General features: G+C 43.6%; 1 protein-coding gene across 1 annotated transcript; it reads right to left on the reverse strand.

The window, feature by feature from the left end:
• Positions 1–4,454: 4,454 nt before the first annotated feature.
• LOC123058218 (auxin transporter-like protein 2) lies at positions 4,455–8,944 on the reverse strand. The gene is made up of 8 exons (XM_044481019.1): positions 8,706–8,944; positions 8,353–8,633; positions 8,071–8,256; positions 7,568–7,680; positions 7,222–7,405; positions 6,991–7,088; positions 5,128–5,593; positions 4,455–5,037 (listed from the first exon to the last, which is right to left on the reverse strand). The coding sequence occupies exons 2-8, from the start codon at positions 8,551–8,553 to the stop codon at positions 4,801–4,803; spliced, it is 1,485 nt and encodes a 494-aa protein (XP_044336954.1). The 5' UTR covers positions 8,554–8,633; positions 8,706–8,944; the 3' UTR covers positions 4,455–4,800.
• Between the last annotated feature and the right edge of the window lie 6,116 nt (positions 8,945–15,060).

The following is a 15,060-nucleotide window of genomic DNA, read 5'->3' on the forward strand; positions in this document are numbered from 1 at the left end:
GATTTTGATGCGATCGCAAAGGCGTCGCTTGAACGGTTTAATTTGGCTTTTATATCCAGCTGAGTTGATTCGCTTAAATCCAGTATTTATTCACAGAAAATCATAACGTTTCTGTAATGGGAATATCATGACGTTTTTTTTAAACAAATATCACAACGGCTTTTTTTAGCAACGAATATCATAACGGTTAAGAAATCTGTAAACTATATGGATACACGGGAAGCCCATTTCATCTGGTTTTAATAAGGACTGTTGGGCTTTATCCCATCGTTCATCTACCAAGGTTGAAAAACAACACTGGAGGCATTTATGCAAACATTATCAAAGAAATTGCATAAACATCTAGAAACTTTCAGCACTTTTCCTTCATCTTCGAAGGACGAGAGTCTAATATCGAGGCACATAGCCTTGCTAAACATACTTTTGGTCTGGATTTCGAGTGCCATGTGTGGCTCTTAAACCCGCCAGACTTACGTTGTATCCCCTGAACTTGTTCAATTAATAAAGCAAAGTATGTTTAGACTAAAAAAACTAATTACGAGGTAAGATTTTCCTAAAAAAAACTAATTGCAGGGTAAGGCCAATCACGAGTCGATCTTTCAAAATCCACATATGACCGACAGTTTTATCACCAGGTTTATAGATAATTTTAATATCATAGATGAAAAACACCAGAACAATTCTCAACAAGGACTAACACCACATGTAGCAGTCCGGAGAGTGCCCAAGATGCCACCGATGGGGTATTGTAAGATCCACATTGATGCCAGAGCTCTAAACGGAAGAGGAGGATCAACAGCGGCAATATGTAGGGATAGAGATGGCAATTAACTTGGGAGTTCGGCTCATATCATTGAGGGAGTGTTTGACCCTGCCACACTGGAAGCGGTTGCATGTCGAGAAGCCCTACATCTTCAGAATTTGGTCATATCATCAGACTGCAAACAACTAATCTCTGATATATCCAAGGGTGCTCGAGGTAGATACGGCGCTATCATTACCGAGATCAATCTCAAAGCTTTAAACTTTCATTGTAATTTCCTGTTTAAAGGTCGTGCTGCCAATTATGAAGCACGTAGCTTAGCTAAGTTCTCGCTTTCTTGAGGTCCGGGGCGTCACGTTTGGTTTGGCCAACTTCGTGACCATCATTATATCCCACCACATGTGGATTTTGATGAATAAAGCTTGTTCTTACCCCTAAAAAAACTAACTGCAGGTTACCCTTTGCAAATGTCACTCTCACCTTTCAGGTTGCAAGTGCATCACTTGTCACAATCTGAGAGTTTTTTTCTTTTTCATAAATTCATTTATTTTAAAATACTTTATCTCTTAAACCGTGCTTCCAAATCTTGAACCCTTTTCATCTTTGGATTTATCACGTCTAAATCTTCAAAAACTAGATCTAAAGTTGATAGGTTTTGGAAAACTTATTTTTATGAAAAAAACATGACAAAAAAACCCGAGCTGGAAGCACGTCTTTTTCTCACTTGTTTTTTTTCCTTTTCAGAAGAGGCACAAATGTGCCTCTCGCAAAAGTAAATATGTGCCTTCATGAGAAACAAATTTGTGTCTCACAAGAAAGCAAAAAAATATAGTATTTTTCCTTTTCTAAGAGTCACAATTGTGCTTCCCACGGAAGCAAATCTACGCCTTCACGAGAAGTAAACCTATGCTTCTCGCGGAATAAAAAAATGCCATTTTTTATTTCCAAGAGGCATAGTCGTGCCTCTCGCGGAAGCACACGTATGTCTCCACGAGAAGTAAATCTGTGACTCTTGCGAAGGCAAAAAAGAAATGATTTTTTTCTAGAGGCACAATTGTTCCTTTCGTGAAAGCAAATCTGTGTCTCCACAAGAAGTAAATGTGTGTCTATCACGAAAAAAAACATGTTCCTTTTCTTTTTCTATCCTTCATGGATGAAAAAAATGCATTTTCTCGCATAATTTTTCCCTGATTTTTTTTGTGAAAAACCTTGGGAAAACCGGGCAAAAAGCCAAAAATAAATCATCTAAAACTAGAAAACATGTGCAGGAAAATTAAAAAATGAATCCCAAGGAAGCACGGCAGTGGCAGTGGCTGTGGCACGCTCTCAGCCTACCAAAAGTGACCCTTGATAGGTTCCTGTAAGAGGTACCCCTCATTCAGTTGCTCTTTATGTTAATGCTACGATCTAAAAAAACCTTTCTAAACTATTTAGTTGCTCTCAGCCTATCAGAAGTTGTTCACGAGGCTAGAGAACACAACTTTTAAGATCATGATTTTGCAAAGGCTCTGGCCTCTCTTGTCGTCGGACGTCATATTTGGTTATCCATCATTCCTATTATTCTTTCTTTTTGTACTAAACAATATTGATTCTTGAATACAACAATGTGGAAACCTATAAACAAACTATGTTATCGCTATGTGTTAAAAAAAGTGGATGTGCTAATTCTTATCTAGGTGAGAATTAACGAAGTCAATGTATTACGGCAAGTCAGGAGTCACATAGCCATCGAGTCATTTTCCTAATAGTAACACAATCATGAAGTTAGCTATACAACTACTTTTTCTAGATTTCACTACAATCGAACGTTCGAGATGGCAAAATATGTTCTCGCGGGAATGTTCATTTTCTTTTGCAAGCATGGTAAATCCTTCTCATGTTTAGGTCTCCTTTGATTCGTAAGATAGAAAAGTCATAGGAAATGAGATGACATTTATATCAAATTCCATGAATATGAATAGGAAAAGAGATGTCCTTTGCTCACATCATATGATTTTTTCCATGGAAAATGCTTGGCGAGCATTCGCCGGCTCATCTGTACGACGCGTGTCCTAACCGAGTGGTCCTTTTTTTTTCTTTCCGTCAACGTGGCCACTACTCGCTGCTCACTGTCCACTACGATGAGTTTCTGCAGCAAGGTCTCTGTTGCAAAAACTGCAACAAGACCTCTATTGCAGAAAAATTAAATTTGCAATGAGATATCTGTTGCAAAAAAAACTAAATTGCAACAAGGCCTCTATTGCAAAAAAAGCTATAACAAGGCCTCTGTTGTGAAAAAATATCTTCCAAAAATTTCTGCAACATGATCCGCATTGCAAAAATTTCCCACAACACGACATGTGTTGCAATGATAAAAGATGACGCTTGGTCGCTCAATTCATCAAATCCGACGGCTGACACGTAGCAGCACCATTTTTCCATTAAGTCTAGACTAATATTTGTTTTCCTACGAAATATCAAGGATATGAAGAATCCTTCATAGGAATATAATTTTATTCCTACAATCCAAAGGACTGTAAAGAAAATTTCCCTATAGAATTCCTACAAAATTTCTCCAAATCGAAGGAGGCCTTCGTTTTTTTACAGAATTTGCTCTGCTCGCTAAAGGAAAGAAGGAATTGCCCTGCTTGCTAAAGAAAATTGTCATCCCTACTACAACATAAGTTTCCATGCTTTAAAAAATAATCTAATGTTAGGTTTTTAGCATTTTTGTTTTTCTTACATCACCAACACAAGCACGTTGGTAATAAGAGAAATCGGACAACCAAAATCACTACATGGTTGCAAGGATGGACTTATGAAAATCTTCTCTTTATGTTTCTCCGTTCAAGTTTTTTTTAGAAACTAGACACTTGTCCGAATTTAACGAACTGGAGCCTTTACGGTTTACAAGGTTTAAGAAAATAAAATGAAGGTCCATGGTACAAACCCACAAGGGGCTGAGGGCTCAACCGCCCAAACACACGCGATACAAACCCAAGCGGCCCCTTGTTGCCCCTTGTCTCATTAGCCAAAAACACACCAAACACACACTATAGACGGAGGGCGGTGGTACTCACTTGCCATGCCCGTCGTTCCATTTTGAGATTCTAAAAAGGAAATATCACCACTAAAACATCCACTCAAAAGAGACGAATATAACCCTTACAAGAGCGGACCAAGTTAGTGAAAATGACCTCTAAAGACACCGATGATTTATCTCAAATGGATAAATGTGTTGTTCGTTGCTTTTCCAGAGCCATCAAATTGCGGTAATGGCGTCCGGCCACTACAAGTGGGTAAAACTCTCATATTCAATAGTATTTGCTTTACATCATTATGTTTCATTGTTGTCTAAAATGAACAAAAACAGACTCTGTGAGGGTTACCCTCTCTGTTTTTGGCATATATTTTTTTCAACCAAACATCTTTGGCTTTTTAGGGCTTAATTTTTGCTTTCTCGCTAGGCAGAGGTTCGGCCATGGCTGCTTGCAGCTCCAGCCGTGGATGGGCGCAGCAGCATGATCGCTGACACGTAGCCTCAGCCGGCAGGCGTTGCATCTCGCCGCCTTATGGTTACAGCAAACACGTGACTCCGCCCGTCATCGCCAATGCACCGCTTCATTGGTTATATATAGCAAAACAATCTACCTTCTTGCTATAAGTAATGTAAACTAAGGGGATCCAAATTTGGAAAATGCTTGACTCCTACTTCCTTCGTCCCATAATATAAGGCCGTTTTTGACACTGCATTCTCACGTGAACTTTTGGAAATCAGCCATCTACATTTTCAGAAGTACAAAGATAAATCCACGGAAATGAACCCAAGCTCTACCAAAAGGATACCATTTTTTTTTCCAAACTTATAGCCTGCAGTGACAAACACGGAGGGCTGTTCTACTATGCTAGCTGCAGTAACACTCTAGAAGGTTTGTAGTGCTATATCGCAAGGCGATCAGTAACTAGCAACAAATTAAAGCCGGAACTCTAGTGCACGGATCGACCGGAGCTTCTTCTGTCCGGCTGTGACATTGCCACGGTCTGCTCGACGGCGTGCCCTAGTGGCCCGCCGGCGCTGACAGGGGCGACCCCGCTGCCGGGAGGTGCGCCCTCGGGGGACACTGGTAGCACTTGGCGAAGAGGCCGAAGGTGTCGATCTGCTTGACGAAGTTGGACACGCTGGCCCAGCCGCCGAGCCCGAACCCGACCACCAGCACCCACGCCACCACGAACGCGTTCACCGCGAACATCCCGCTCCAGCTCGGCAGGAACGCCGGCGGCTTCTCCGCCGCATTCTGTTAAGAAACACCACGTCAAACAAGAGCATGTAATACCGACCGACACGGCGCGCGCTAACGGACGTGGACAAAGACAAGCAAGCTTACCGATCTGGCGTGGGCGGAGCGGTAGGTGAGCATGTGGGCGACGGCGGGGATGACGTAGACGGTGAAGCTGACGAGGAGCGCGCCGACGGCGGAGTTAATGGGCCCGAAGAAGGGGAAGATGATGGCGAGGAACCAGATGGGGAGGACGAGGGGGAGCCGCGCGAGCGCGCGCCGGAGGACGCTGCCGGTGTGGTGCATGCCGATGGCCTTCTCCCAGACGAAGTAGAGCGGGGTGCACGCGAAGCCGAAGGTGATGAACTGGTGGATGAGCATGAGGATCACCGCCGCGTCGCGCCACCCGGACTTGGGGAGCAGCGAGAAGGCGTTGGAGTGCGTGAGCAGCGCGTCGCCGAACGCCCAGTACATGGTCGACGCCGACGGCAGCGTCAGCGTGAACACGTACAGCGTCGCCACCAGGTAGATGTACTTGAACTTGCGCGGCTTCCACATCGCGTGCATGATCTCCCTGCATGCATGCGCACAGCCAAGTCAGTTTCTATCTATGTACAAAAATATTGGGCTGTTCCAACTTCCAAGTACTATAAGCAACTTCTCTAAAAAAAAAGTAGTATAAGCAACTAGAGTGCATGAACAATTTCGTGGAAGCAACATATTGCCTGATCGATCAGTTAATTATTACCAAAAAATGATCATCTTATCATAACGGCAGGCAGTTACATAGAGAATAGAATCTTTTCAAGAGAAAAAAACAGATGCATAATGCGAATATAAACCCTTTGGAATTAGCGTACTACGTACACCTATATGCTTTAGGGTTGATGGAATGAAAAGCAGTGCTTCTCCTAGTCAGGAGGACATTTAGGAGGATGGGGACGTGAGGACTCTCGCCCAACTTTCAACTCTCACCCACTTTTCAAGGCTATTAAATCAAGGCCAAATGAATCCTTGAATAGCTTCTATAGCAAGGAATGGCAAATGAGAAGGGCCATTGTCATTTGTCAGGCACTCAAACTGAAGGATTTTGGATGGAATACCCAAAGTAGGCCATTATCTCCAGTTCTCCACTAACCAAAGGTTGCTAGTTGCTACTAATAGACTGGGAATTATAGAGAAGCGATGGCCCGCACGAGCACGGATTTCGTTTACTTGATCTTGATGTGAACTCCGCACTAGCAAAATGGAAGCCGGTCAACATCATCTAATCGCTAGACTGGAAAGAGCATTTCTATCACCGAAAAAGAAAACGCAGCCGAATTTCTTAAGACAAAGGCCTCTCCAGTTAACAACCGGGGGTTTGAACACCGCACATACCGGAGCCGATTATTCCTCGATCGCGTTGGCTATAATCATTAGTCACGGCACGAGGATCATCATGGGTCGAGCAATCATATATTAAGTGTGGGGATCAGCTAGGGAATGAAGGATGGGGGAATAAAGGCTTGCTCATGAGGAGTATTGAAATTCATAGTTAGTGCCTAGCAGAGGGCACTGAGTAGGACTGTAAATGAAGTGTTTGATCACCTAGCTAGGAGCTGGCTTTAGTGCCTACCGACGGTAAGAAGCTACGACAGCTGGTTTTCCACGAACCATGAACCATTTTAAACTCATCAAGATTTGTACCAATTGTGAAGCAAGTTGGCCTTGGAGGTGGGGGACCAATGAAGGATGCAATGGAGACAATCAGCACTAGAGATTTTCAGTTTTCAACTCTATCCACGACCTCCCTAGCGCAGCACTATGCAAAAGCTGCACCAGGTGAAAGTGCAGACGATAGATATTGGTGTCTGTGGTGCACTAATTCAGTAACCGTAGCCCGCTAGATTGTTTGTACTTCCTCCGTAAAGAAATATAAGAGTGTTTAGATCACTACTTCTTTACAGAGGAGTGGTACTTAGTACTTACACGGTGACGGCGTGGCCGCCGAAGGTGTAGAGGATGTTGGTGGCGCCGGTGAAGTAGAGCATGAGGCTGTTGGGGCCCGAGTGCTTGGCGCCGGGGACCTGCGACCGACAGAAAGACATCGATCGTCGGTGTCGTCGTTGGTTAGCGTAGTGTCAACCCGTGTGCCGATCACCAACAAGGGATGCTGGCTTGTAGTGATGTCGGGACAAATGAGTGAGCGTGCGTGCGTACCTGGCCGTGCACGGCGGCGGCGATGGTGAGGTACCAGGCGGTGTAGGTGGTCATGCCGAGGCCGAGGAAGGACCAGATCCGGTAGTTGTGGAAGGAGGGGATGAAGACGGTGGTGGCGCAGCACGCCCCGAAGATGTACGTCCACGTCCGCTTGTCCAGCCGGTCGTTGATGTAGTAGATATTACTGCCATAGCCCCCATAGGTCGTTTCTTCCACGAGTCAGTTCATCTCCAAGACTCCAACAGATAAACACTTGATATATATATATATATGTGTGTGTGTGTGTGTGTGTGTGTGTGTGTGTGTGTGTGTGTGTGACAAAATGTAAAGGAAAGGGATGAAGAACCTTGCGCAGGCGATGAGCTGGATGACGGAGCCGAAGAGCAGGAAGGTGCAGTTGAAGGCCAGCCCGGCCGCCTTCCAGTACGGGCCCAGCAGCCCGCCCAGAACCTCGAACCACTGTAGTACTCAGAAAGGGAGAAAACCAATCAATTCAATTGAGAATTTACTAGCACTGTGTAGTACAGGAGTACATTCGAGTTTGATGTGAAGATGGATACGGATGGGTGCATGCATGCGTGCATAATGCATTCATGCTTACTCCCAGTGCGGTTTTGCTTCAGCGACAAGGAACTGGTCAAGTCCACACAGCAGCGCATGCAAAGCGCCTTTCCGTCCCCAACTCCGGAGCATCACGATCGCGAGGGGACGGATGGAGGGATCCAGTTCCGGTGCAGATCGACTAGAGACTACTGGAAACGTATGCAGGAAAGCCGGAGAAGAAAATGGAAACTGAAAAACTGACTGGGGCGGAGTGGAGTGGAGTGATGGATGGACGGGCCGACGGACCTGGATGACGTGGTTCTTGAAGCTGACGCCCTCCCTCTCCTTGCGGGCGCGGTACTCGACGTAGAGCACGCTGATGAGGTAGGCGGTCCAGCTGCCCATGAGGCCGTAGAACACCTGCAGCACCAGCCCGGAGGCCATCCCCAGCTGCGAGAAGGAGTAGGGCAGCGTCAGCAGCACCTGCGCCACCTGCACCCACGCGGATCCGATCCGGCGACGATGAGGTCTCGTTTCGTTGCGAAGCGAAGCGACGGGGAAGAAGATGGATGCGACGGACGGACGTACCTGGTTGGAGGCGCAGCTGAACCAGGCGTCCCACACGGACCCGCCGTGCCAGAGCATGTCCTTCACGGTGAACCCGCCGTCGCCGTGCCCGCGCTCCGACTCCTCGCCGCCGTCCATCACGCGCGCCCCCTCCTTGCCGCCGCCGTGGCCGCCGTCCGCCATGGCCACGATGGACTCTTCCGCCTGATCCCCCGGCACCATCCTCCCGCTTGTCTCTCTCTCTCTCTCTCTCTCTCTACGCCCACGACAGGAAGGAAACCAAGAACCCGATGTAACAATGGCTGCAGGGAACAGAGGAACACACGCATCAGTGGCTATATATGCACGCCAGTAAATTAACAGCCAGCACCAACCTGTCGCCGGAGAGGGGGAGTAAAGCTGCAAGGCGCCGGCGGAATTTACTGCGCTGCTATCTGGCAGGCCGCCCGCAGCCGAGACTGCAAAGTTGGCGGCAGAGTGGGTGCGGTTACTTGGCCGCGGCTTTCTCGGGATCCCGCAGCTCCGCCTCTCGACCGGCCGGGTCTTCCTTCCCCCTCGCGGCGTCCTCTTCTCCCGGCCTCCGCGGCTCCGCCTCACTTCTCTCGCTAGGTGTCGAGTGAGGAGGGTGGGGGGGTAACCACACGCCACCCACATTTATAACGACCGCTCTAGCATACGACTAATTTCTAGCAATACAATATTCATGTTAAAAAGATTCTAAAGCAGAATATAAACAACGACTATCATGAGTATACTAACATTAGACAGTACAAGTATATTTACATCGAATAGGGTACAGGTAATGTGTGGAATTTTATAGAACTTGACTATGGTAATAATGCTTTTGGCAGGCTTTCGCATCAAATGTATTCCATCTTGGACGATTTATTCGATTAGCGTGGTACTAAAAGAAATCTACAAAATATAAACAACAACGATCACACGGTGGAAAACTAAAATTGTAGAGGAATCAATAGGTAATAGTAAATAAATACAATAAATAGGATATACACCATATTATGGAACCGAATTAATGGTTTTGCCTTGATTCATGTTTTTTATATGTTGGCACATTTTATTATTCTGCTATGGTGTGTCAATTCCTATCTTTCATACGCTTATATCCATCTATATCTCTGCCATTTTATACATTGGTAACTTCTTGGTAAAATCTTTATATAATATGTTGAAGGTTATACGGGTAGATTGTCCTTATAATAAGCTTTGGTTTATTAAAGTTCCGTTGACATTTAAGGTCTTTCTTTGGATTATGTTTGGGCATAGTATACTCACAAAAGATAGCTTGTTTGCTAGAGGATGGTTTGGTAGTGATAAGTGCAGATTTTGTAATGAGAAAGAAACATTAGATCATGTATTTTTCCATTGCTCTTTGCCTAGTTATGCTTGAGGTATGTGGTCAAGTGTGCTCTCGGGATAGATATGAATGTAGGATATGTACATGACTTTTGTGGTTGGATTTTTGGTGTTCCTAGAAAAGCTAGTGGGGAATATAGCAGTAGGAGTTGTTGCGATGTTGTGAGCTTTGTGGAAATCTAGAAATAAACCATGTTTCGAGAATATTTATCCCTATGATCCTTCAAGCAATTACGGAATCTGACTATTGGTTAGAATTCTGAAAATTATTATAGTAACGAAAATAATGAGGGGTGCAAGTCAGAGGGGCAAGGCTTCTGCTGCAAGTGGCAGCTGAGATCTCCAACAAGCACAGAGGTTGGGCTCCAATGGTCCTTCCCATTGCTGGTTAAGTATGATTGGACTTGTTCTGCAGGATGAAAACTTAGAATCTAATCTTTGGTGTTTTGATTGAGCGTTGCTCCCTTTCTGAAGGTGTTGTTGTGGAAGACCTTCTTTGTCCTTGTGATGTCTAGAGATGGTTGGTGTACATATGGTCGCTTCTGTAGTTTGTTGATCACTATTTTGATCACTTTGGGTTTTTTTTTGCTTAGGCATACTTTTGGTCTTCTCTGACTTTGCTATTTGACAGTGTGTTTATTTGTGTGTGCGTTTTGGTGTTGGTTGTATGTATCCTAGCTATGTAGAGGTTGGATGTGTGCTCATGGTATTTTTATCCATTTGATGCTTTATTTAGAATCAATAAATACACCCTTTGTCAGAAGAAAACTTCGAACGATTTGCTTTATAACATGGCACTAAAAGAAATCTAGAGAAAAATATAAACAAAAATGATCACACGGAAAAATTATAGAGAAATCAATAGATAATAGTAGTAAATACCACAATGAATAGAATATACACCATATAATGGAACCAAATTAATGGTTGTCGTGTTTCATGATTTTCATATATTGCCACATTAAGTTACCCTCTTTGATGTGTCAATCTCTATCTCTTTCAAGCGCTTATCGATTGATATGCCATTGGTCTTTTTTATTAATATTTGTTCGAATTTAAGGTGTATGATTTTTTTAATGATTTTGACAAATCGTATGTACACAATTTCATCCCAATGCAAAACAAGATTGGTATTGATCGTACTTGTTGTCGGGATAACTAATAATACCATGGTATCATACTTAGCCTGGCAAAGCACACTTTACGTTGATTATCGATGCTAGATCTAGTAAACATAAGTCAAAGCTCTTAATCATGGTAAACAAAGGTAAAATAACAAATCAAAGAGGTGGAGGAAGGCAAAGAGGCTGCAGTGGAGAATCAAGCCCAAGAAAGGAAGCATACCAAGGTGGATGAATGAGAAGTGTGTGTAGGGATTGTGTTGGCATGGCGGCTGTTGTTGTTACAATTTTAGCCAAGTTCTCACAAATTAACGGGACACTTTTTGCTCTCTTCTTAATTAATTAATGAAAATGGCAATCTTTTTTACTTTTAAAAAACAAATACACTGCCCCTAATTAACATGATCATTTTTCTTGAATATGGCTGAGGTTCTGCCTAAATTCCACTCAGGCTCCGCGCAGCTTTTGGCCGGAATCGGTTCCTATGGACGTAGCAGCGGTAGATAGGAAGTAGGAACACTTTCTGTGGCCTCCTGAGGGAAAGCGACCTGCATCATCATCATGTAATGGCTATGTGTTCTCCATGCCCGTAGCTTGCACGATGGCAGGCATAGGCATCTATCCTATCCCTGGACCGCGAATAATATCCCATATAAAAAGCTAGTAAAAGGTAATGGGCCGGTTAAAGGCTGATCTAAACCTCAAATTGTGTCTAAGAAAACACAGTAATCACTTGTAGTATGAACCAACGTTGTACACAAAAGTAAGATTAAGTGCATATATATGTGTAGCCCACAGAATCGCTCACGAGATTATTCAGTGGAAACTGTCTGCAAGGAAACTCAAAGTGTTTGCAGGAGGGGCATGGCGCCCACGGTTAATCAAGTTTGGTCCCGTCGCTGCACATCGGCAGGGCCTCCGGAAGAGATTGGATTAACCAGGACTTGGGTGCTCGATCGGCAGTGCCGTCAGGTCAAATCGAAGGATCTGTAATGATTAGGCGCCAGATTTGGCTGCCAAACCTGAAGAAAGTGACGAGCGGCCTTCGCTCTTTCGGGAGGCGAGTCTCATCAAAACCACTTGCTTAAGACGATCGATTTGTAGTAGTTTGTGTTGCTGCCAGGGGATGCTTTAATCTGTGGTGGATGGGCCATTTGGGTTTGCACATTGATCTTCACTGTGCTAGTACTCCCACCGGTCCTTTTTACTCTGCACATTGGATTTGCCGAAAGCCAAACTTTGCTAAGTTTGACCAAATTTATATCAGAAATTATTAGCATTTATAATATCTAATAAATATAATATGAAAATATATTCCAAGATGAATCTAAAGATATTGGTGTTGTTATATGAATGTCTATATTTTTTTATTATAAGTTTTAGAGTGGTTGGGCTTTTTTAGAACCATTCGTTGATGTCGATCTAACGGCAGACAAATACGAAGTACTGGGTAGTACTCCGATGAAAGTACGCGAAAGTACTAAAACGAGTGGGGCCGGTACTCGTGACAAGGTGGGGACGCGTTTTAATCTAGGGGCAGTTTAGTCCTAGAAAAATTTGCACGCGCCGCCCCTCTCGTCGAATGCATAACCGCCGCCATGGTGCTACACATTCCACAATTACTCATCGGCGGCCATCTCCTTCCTCTCCTCCAAGTCCACCGCAGTCATCTCCTCCTTCTTGCCGCTGCAACTTCGCTCCACTCAGGCAACCCCCCCCCCACCCACCCCACCCCCTCTTCCACGACAGATCGAGCTGATGGCCGGCGGCGAGAACACCGACTTCGTGCAGATCGCCGGCGGCGACCAGGTCAAGTTGGCCAGGTTGAGGGAGATCCGTTCTTGGTTTGACAACACAAGGCAGATGAGCTGGACGGCAATGGCCACTCTCCAGAATTTGACGAAGAAGGAGAGGGCAAAACTTTGGCCCCCGCCCGCACAACCGATTCACAAGATCGAGATCCTCCTTTGGGAGATGGAGCAAGCCAATTCGTCCAGCGAGTGGACTTTTTACTCTGTACATTGAATTTGCCGAAAGTCAAACTTTGCTAAATTTGACCAAATTTATATCAGAAATTATTAGCATCTATAATATCAAATAAATATAATATGAAAATATATTCCAAGATGAATTTAAAGATATTGGTGTTGTTTTATGTGAATGTCTATATTTTTCTTTTTTATATAATCTTAGTTAAAGTTGGATGAAATTGACTTCGGACAAACCTAATATATAGATTAAAAAGGACCGGAGAGAGTACTAGCTATATCTGCATCCGACTAGCTAGGCTGCTAGGTCAGGTAGCTTCTCCACTAGACCTGAATAGCACTGCACACACGCATAATTTGTCTCGAGCATCCCGGTGTCATCGTCAGTTAAAATGGCTGCTGATAAGCGTGTGACGGCATGATTATGCCACATTTTGCAGTTTATCGCAAATCGTTGGTTTGTAGGCTCCTGGATGATACTCTCTCTGTTCCAAAATATAATGCTTTCTCTATTTTCGTGCTTCAACTTTGATTATAAATTTAACCAACAAAATCGACTATGACTGGGACAAAAGTTATATCAGAGAATTCGTTTCAAAAGAAGTTTTCAATTATATAATTTTTTCTTCCGTCATAGTTGGTCTCGTTGAAATGGAGGGTAGACTGAAAAGATTGTGATGGTTGTGCCACTACAGATTCTAAGCATAGCTCACTGAAGATGCATAAAACTTGGCTATACAAGACCATGTTTAGTTTATTCAGTTTTCAAATTTGTTTTATGCTATAAGAAGTCCCGCGATTAAGCTCTTTCTATTGCCGCTCGCTCACTTATCACATTATTCAGGGAGGTCAGATCTTCTGTTGCAGATTCTATCTAAAATCTAAAAAGTGCATACGCACCGTTTGGGCGAACTGAGCGGCCGGCTCCTGGCCACTCGATTCCGTTCGGACATAGACCAGGTGCCATCTGTGTTGAATCATTTGAACTGGTTTTGGACTGTTGCTCTTTAAAATAGTGAGCCAATGAATATAATTAGAAGAAAAAGTAGTACGTGATGTCCATTCTCTCTCTACGCATGTGACTAATTTAACTACCTTTCACAAAAATTAAAAAAGTCATATCTTTCAAACCTTGCATCGGAATTCAGATCCGTTTTCACCTTTGGACTCCTCACATCGACATCTTTAAAACTAGATACTGCATGGGTATGTTTCGATAAATTTTTTTTGATGCCAACTTTAGAGCTATATGGTGTAACTTTAGTACTGTGTTGTGCAACTTTAGTAGTACATGGTGCAACTTTTTTCAAAACAAAATTTTAGAGCTGCATAATCCAACTTCCTATGAGGTTGCAACGTAGCAACCATGACAACCTGATTTGCAACTACTTTACTGCCGTGGCCAACTACCTACTCGTAGATGTGCAACCATCCTCCCTACTTGTAATATAGTCTAGTTGCTCACATATTGATGTTTAGTTGGTAGGAAGACTAATTGCACACATATATACTTAGTTGGCTTTTAATGTAGTCTAGTTGTATACACATTGATGTTTAGTTCACTTGTAATGTAGTCTAGTTGCACACACATTGATGTTTAGTTGGTTTGTAATGTAGTCTAGTTGCACACACATTGATGTTTAGTTGGTTTGTAATGTAGTCTAGTTGCACACACATTGATGTTTAGTTGGTTTGTAATGGAGTCTAGTTGCACACACATTGATGTTTAGTTGGTTTGTAATGTAGTCTAGTTGCACACACATTGATGTTTAGTTGACATGAAGACTAGTTGCACACACATATGCTCAGTTGGCTTGTAATGTAGTCTAGTTGCATACGCATTGATGTTTAGTTGGCAGGAAGATTAGTTCGTCGAAACATCCCCATGTGGGATCTACTTTTGAAGAGCACGTCACGAGGATTTCAACGGTGAAAACTGATCTGAATTTTGACACGCGGAATGAAAGTTATGCCTTTTTAAAATTTCAAAATCATAAAATAAATACGAACAAACACATGCACATGCATATGCATGCACAAGAGGAGATGCATATGCTGACATTTAATACGTAGCAGGAAAAATGACCAAAACCAAATCTGTAGCATAGACAGGAATAGTACGTGCACACAATTTAGAATTTAGGCCGGCGGCTCGCTAGACTTGCCCCAGATTCTATGTCCGTTTTAGCATCTACTGCTTCGTTTCACTTGGCTAAAGTGCTAAACCTACTTTTGTTCTGAATTCA

Source organism: Triticum aestivum, chromosome 1A (assembly GCF_018294505.1).
Source record: "Triticum aestivum cultivar Chinese Spring chromosome 1A, IWGSC CS RefSeq v2.1, whole genome shotgun sequence".
NCBI classification, from domain to species: Eukaryota; Viridiplantae; Streptophyta; class Magnoliopsida; order Poales; family Poaceae; genus Triticum; species Triticum aestivum.